Source organism: Bombus impatiens, unplaced genomic scaffold, assembly GCF_000188095.3.
Source record: "Bombus impatiens unplaced genomic scaffold, BIMP_2.2 scf_2855, whole genome shotgun sequence".
Lineage (NCBI taxonomy): Eukaryota > Metazoa > Arthropoda > Insecta > Hymenoptera > Apidae > Bombus > Bombus impatiens.
Window position 1 is genome coordinate 1 of NT_179274.1, and position 2860 is coordinate 2860.

The 2860-nt window shown below is 36.0% G+C and overlaps 1 protein-coding gene across 1 annotated transcript; it reads left to right on the forward strand.

The window, feature by feature from the left end:
- Positions 1 to 1599: 1599 nt before the first annotated feature.
- Positions 1600 to 2824, forward strand: LOC100744952 (odorant receptor Or1-like; the record flags this gene model as incomplete). Its single annotated transcript, XM_012393388.1, has 4 exons — positions 1600 to 1685; positions 1769 to 2110; positions 2483 to 2684; positions 2766 to 2824. Coding segments are annotated over exons 1-4 (689 nt in total), but the record flags the coding sequence as incomplete, so codon positions are not given.
- Between the last annotated feature and the right edge of the window lie 36 nt (positions 2825 to 2860).

The window sequence follows — 2860 nt, forward strand, 5'->3', positions numbered from 1 at the left end:
GTTATTTTTAGATCTTAAAAAGAAATAGAAAATGCTACTACTGAAAAAATATAATAAAATGAACTGCACTGTATTTGACGTACCTGAGCGCCATTCTATTTCCATTAAAAAGAAATATTTTCATAGTAATAGTTCCGCAATTACCGTTCTAATCATCTTTCTATCGAATATTCTGCTTCTTCGGTTGCTAAATACTTTCTGTTCTGCATTTGATTTGCTTTGACAAAGCAAAAACATGTTTTACTTTTACGACATGGACATCAATACTTCAATACATCAATAAATCATTTCTCGTTCTTCTATCTTTTCTGATCGCCATAAAAATGGGCAATTGACTTTTTCATAAAACTGAATGTGGACATTAGTTCTACAACCTTCTTACTTCTTAATCTTTTTAATGAGCAAAAGTGTTACATATGTATATAACACTCCACACGTATTTCACTACTTATCAAACATGTAATAATGAGTTAAATTTTTAATTATCACTCGCTCAAAAATTATTCATAACCAAATTGCAAGCTAAATTGAACAGCTTAATGCAAATAACCCTACCTCAGTCTATTCTTCCTTTCGTGCACTGAAACTCCCGGTTTCCTATCCTGTAAACACCCGTGATTAAAAGTTGTCTTCCGTGCTCGACTCCTGAAACGTATAAGATCGCGATAAGAAGTACGCTGGCGGGCGGTAATATAATTGCACGTTGGAAACAGTGGAAACGTCGTCATTAAAGATGTAATCACCAAAGGATGTACCTACACTACTCGCGACGATGCCGAGCTCTAGGTAATCAATCAGTTAGAATGTAACTCGTCGGTAAAATGACACACGCTATGACGTTTAGTGCCACCACAGCATGTATATTTCAATCCAATAAAATAAACGGAAGCTAGAAATGCAGAATAGAAAGAAACAAACGGTTACTCTACAATAGTGATTATTAAATATGTAACTTCTTGCATCGTCGCAGCGCGGTAACGTCGATAATGACGATAATTACATGGGGGTGAATTCCAAGAGGGAACTATCCCATTTAAGGCAGCGTAAACATTTCGTTTACCTACGGCTCTTAGTAGCATCTAATGCTTTGAATGATACACTTACTTCAAAGATCATCTCTATTTTCATATTCTCATGTTCGATACTACATTTGATATGAAATAACTTCTTCTTTTGATGAATCAAAATATACCGTAAAAAAATCCTGCTAGTCATATTGCAAAGACTGATAGTATAAGACCTAACTGTCCGAAGGTACTTGATCGTTCGATCTTTCCTAATGCGAAGTGTTAAGTAAGACAAATCATACCGCAAATATTGAAAATGCACGTACTACGATGGACATTCAAACTTTTCATCGCCAGCGGATATTTTTTACCGCCGACGTTGAAGTCTCCGAGGAAACGCTTTCTCTATAATTTATATACGGTCTTCGTGACGTTGTACTTGTGGAGCTACTGCCTCATGCTCATCCTGGACATTTGCTTGAACGTGGAAACGCAGGACGACTTGCGTGACAATTTTAACATATCTGTCGCGATATTTATCACCAATTGCAAATTTGTCAGCTTAGTCTTAGGGCGAAAAACTATCGTAAATATGTTGGATCTACTCAAGAAGAAGCCCTTTGTACCAGAGAACAATGGGGAAGGAGAAATTCACGCGAGATACGACAATCTAATCGAGTAAGTTCTTTCTGTTCGTTGTAATATACATAATTGTAAGGAAATTATTTAAAATACCTTTTTTTCTTTCTTTTTTCTTTTAGAAAAGTCGCGGTGGGTTATACGATCCAAATCACATTTTGTGTGCTTTCTTTATTAGGAATGGCATTGATATGTGATTTTAAATTAAAAAAATTAATGTTCCCCGGTTGGTTTCCTTTCGACATCACCTCCTCGTGGCTTGCGTTTTCTATGACGTTTCTCTATCAGTTCCTGGGTTTAGTGATCATATGTATTGGTGTCTGTATCTTCGACACGTTATTCGTCGGCCTATTGCTTCACATATGTTGTCAACTTGAGATGCTGGTTTATCGCTTGCACAATATCGAAGGACATGAAATTCAATCGTTAAAACACTGCGTTTGGCACCATAATAAAATATTCAGGTTCGATTCCTGTGTGCTTCTATTTAAACAAATTAACGATCTGACGAAGCTAATTAAAGATTACGGGAGAAACCGAAATAAGTTTTATATTTACTGACTTTCCATTTTCGGACTAAAAAGCTAAGGGTATTAACACTATTTTGATATTCTAACAAGTATATCTTAGAAATGAAGAAGGATGTTGAAAAATATACATATGTCGTGTCTCAAAAACCAATAAAAAGAAATTTTGATACCGCGGGATTAATCGACAACACTGGATTTTAACACTGCTCGGCTGTCACAAAGTGGCGAACGCGATTTGTTATTTTCCTTGCCAAAAACCTTCAGTTAAAGAAAACAGTGAAGTAATACTTATCTCAATTATTTCAGGTTCGCCGATATGGTAAACAATTTTTTTAACAAAATGATGTTCGTGCAATTTATGGCAAGCGCAGTCGCGGTATGCTTTACTCTTTATCTACTAACAGACGTACAGGACACTGCGCAATTAATAGGATGGTCTACGTACATGTTTGCCGGGATATGTCAAACATTTTTCTTTTGTTGGTTCGGAAATGCAGCGAAAGTAAAGGTAGATAGATACACACGCAGATATAATACGAGCTGTCGGTTCTTCGCAAATCAATAATTTGTGGACTTTTTATCTCTGCAGAGCCTGGATATTTCTAATATGGTATATAATAGCGATTGGTCAACGATGTTTCTAATATGGTATATAATAGCGATTGGCCAAATTTGAGCAACGAC